General features: G+C 31.5%; 1 protein-coding gene across 1 annotated transcript in view; it reads right to left on the reverse strand.

Annotated features, from left to right (window-relative positions):
- LOC107549627 (uncharacterized) overlaps positions 1–2,419 on the reverse strand; it is a 6,135-nt gene extending 3,716 nt beyond the window's left edge. Inside the window, exons 1-3 of the mRNA XM_016230777.1 lie at positions 2,325–2,419; positions 1,495–1,575; positions 1,206–1,324 (exon numbers count right to left, since the gene is read on the reverse strand). Coding sequence (XP_016086263.1) covers positions 1,206–1,324; positions 1,495–1,575; positions 2,325–2,417 — 293 coding nt within the window. The 5' untranslated portion in view covers positions 2,418–2,419. The remainder of the gene's footprint in view (positions 1–1,205; positions 1,325–1,494; positions 1,576–2,324) is intronic.
- Between the last annotated feature and the right edge of the window lie 631 nt (positions 2,420–3,050).

The following is a 3,050-nucleotide window of genomic DNA, read 5'->3' on the forward strand; positions in this document are numbered from 1 at the left end:
CGACTTAACACTGCTTTTGTGCGCCAGTGTCACATATATATATATATATATATATATATATATATATATATATATATATAAAAGACATTTACAAACAAAAACCCGCCGAAAATCACAAAAACACCATAAAATTACTAAAACTGACTAAAATTAAAAAGTAAGCATTAAAAAAATTATAATTACTATAAAAAAATTATAAATAAAAAATATAATAAAAACATTTATGAAACTGCTGAAAAAACAAAAACACAAAAGCTACTTAAACCCTAATTAAAATAAAAAAGAAAACAGAATAGAACATATAAAAATATATTAAAAAAATACAAAATATTAATAAAAGTTAAAAAATAAAAAATATTATATAGACATATATAAAAAGAAAAAAAACAAGAAAAGAATAAATAAAATGAAGGGGGAAAAAAATCACAAAACACAACAAAATTACCAATATTAAAAATTAAAATTAAAGACGATGTAAAAACAAATTCTAAATATTATTAAAAACATTCTAAATAATAATTTATAAAAACACTATACAGACATTAAAAACTACTGAACATCACAAAAACACAACAAAATTACTAAAACTTTAACTATAATTAAAAACAAAACAAAATAATTCTAAATGTTTCTAAAAATTATTATCAATAAAAATGTAGGCTATATATAAAAATACTATCTAGACTTAAAAAACGAACAGAAAATCACAAAAATACACAGCAAAATTACTATAACTTTTACTAAAACTGAGACAGAAAATTAAAACAAAAACTATAAAACTATAAACAGAAAATGTGAAACTAAAGTACAAATTAAAAACTACTTTAAAGTATTGTATGTTATAATAACGAAACTAAACTAACACTGTATTACTAAAACCTAAAGATATATAGTTTTTACATATTCTGAAGGAATTGTGCATGGAACTGTAAACAGTAAAGCACTTCACCAGTCCTTCCGTCATACTGTACAAAAACACAAATGGTAAGACCACAACCCTTCCACCGACGGATGGAGAATGGCTTATGTGTCTCTCAATAATTCATAAAGGCTTTGTCACCAGCCCTGCATGAATGATTCATCCGTCAGTGTGAGATCCGCAGATGACACGACACCAGAAACCCTTCTCAAATAAACAGCTCCTAACCAGGTCAGCGTGTTACTGTGTTAACTAAACACTGACCGCCACAGAAACACACAAACACCTGCACTCTGGGTAAATGTTCCTGTGGTCCACGCGGCCTTTGGAGCGAGAGATCGCAGCCAGTTCGGACGCCAGGAGATGATTGTCTCTCTCAATGGTGAACATCCTCTCGTCCTGCACCTGAAAACAGCACAAACTCATTTCATATACAGTATTTTAATGCATGCATTTGAACAAAAAAAAAAATTCCTACACGTTTTTTTTCCAGTGTAGGTTTGTAAATGCATCTATAATTTGACATATGAATGCATTGTAATACATTCTTGTTTACATATTAATTAACGAGTCACCTGGATTTTCTTCAGTTTCTGTTGAATATGTGCAGGCGTTTGGATGCCCTTGGTGTTGACCACGGGTTTGGCCTCTCGCACCTTAGAAAGAAATACAGAGAGGAAATGAAATCATTAAATACAGGGAGAACATCATTTCAGCTGTGCTCCTGTATTTAAGAGTGCATTTCTCGATAAGAATTTCAAGTCTTTACTGATCCAGTAGAGTGTAAATTTAAAAATAAACATTTCAGTTTAAAACACCACTGGTCAAAATGTGGAATAATATTTATGTTTTCTTCTGCTGATCAAGGCTGCGTTTATATGATCAAAAATACTGTAAAAATTGTGAAATATTATTAACATTTAAAATAACAGTTTTCTATGTGAATATATATTAAAATATAATTTATTTCTGTGATGCACAGCTGTATTTTCATTCTAATATGCTGATTTGCTGCTCGAGACACATTTATGATTATTATCAATGTTGAAAACAGTCGTGCTGCACAATATTTTAAGAAACCGTGATGTATTTTATTTTTCAGGATTCACAGATGAACAGAAAGTTCACAAGAACATCATTTATTTTTTTATTATTCATTTTACTTACCCCAAACTAAGTGTATCGCCACAAAAATATTGGGCAGCACTACTGTTTTCAACATTGATGATAATCAGAAATGTTTCTTGAGCAGCAAATTTCTGAAGATCATGTGACTCTGAAGACTGGAGGAATGATGCTGAAAATTCAGCTGTGCATCACAGGAATAAATGACATTTTAAATAGCTGCCCAAATTCGTTTTCAAGCAATACCAAACAGGATTATGAAACAAACAGATGCAGAAACCTTGCTGCGGTGGTCCTCATAGCGCGTCTGGTCCCATCTCTGCTGCAGGTATTTGTTGGTCGAGGGTTTTAGCGGCTGGTAGGATTTGTGCATCACTTGGCTTCTGTTTGACTGACTGCTTTTGGCTGGTTTCTATTTATAAAACGTGCAGCTCGAGTCCTGGATGCTGATTGGTAGATAGCAGCATCATATTAAAAGATCTGTTTATCATGCTTAGCAACCACTCTGGGCGACATACACAAGTGTTTTTATTGGTAAAAACTAACGGACCAACATGTTTAAAAGTAAATTTTATTTGAAGAACAGTTTGAAGAGACTATAGAAATAACTTTAGTTTTGTAGTTGCCATTTTATATGTATAACAAAATATTTAGGTAGGCTAGCCATAATTAATCATATTATTATAAAACACTTACATGCATTATTATCATTTCAGCTAAATTAACGGGTTATTAATAATTCAGTGTGGTATGTGTGCCCCCTGCTGGCGCAATGAAAGTGCATACTGTGAGTGCACATCTTAGTGCAATACAACCCCTTATTGTGCAATACTTTTTTTTCTCTCCCTCTTTTGATGAGAGTTAGTGCAGTACAACGTAAAGTTAAATCTGAACTATGCACGTATGTTTTAAACGCTTCAGCTACCTTATATAGCCTATTCTTACTCCGCACATATTTACTTTAACTTCTCAGTAGTATGGCCTATTTCAGATGCAGCCGAAATTA

This window comes from Sinocyclocheilus grahami, unplaced genomic scaffold, assembly GCF_001515645.1.
Source record: "Sinocyclocheilus grahami isolate Dianchi unplaced genomic scaffold, SAMN03320097.WGS_v1.1 scaffold377.1, whole genome shotgun sequence".
In the NCBI taxonomy this organism is placed as follows: Eukaryota; Metazoa; Chordata; class Actinopteri; order Cypriniformes; family Cyprinidae; genus Sinocyclocheilus; species Sinocyclocheilus grahami.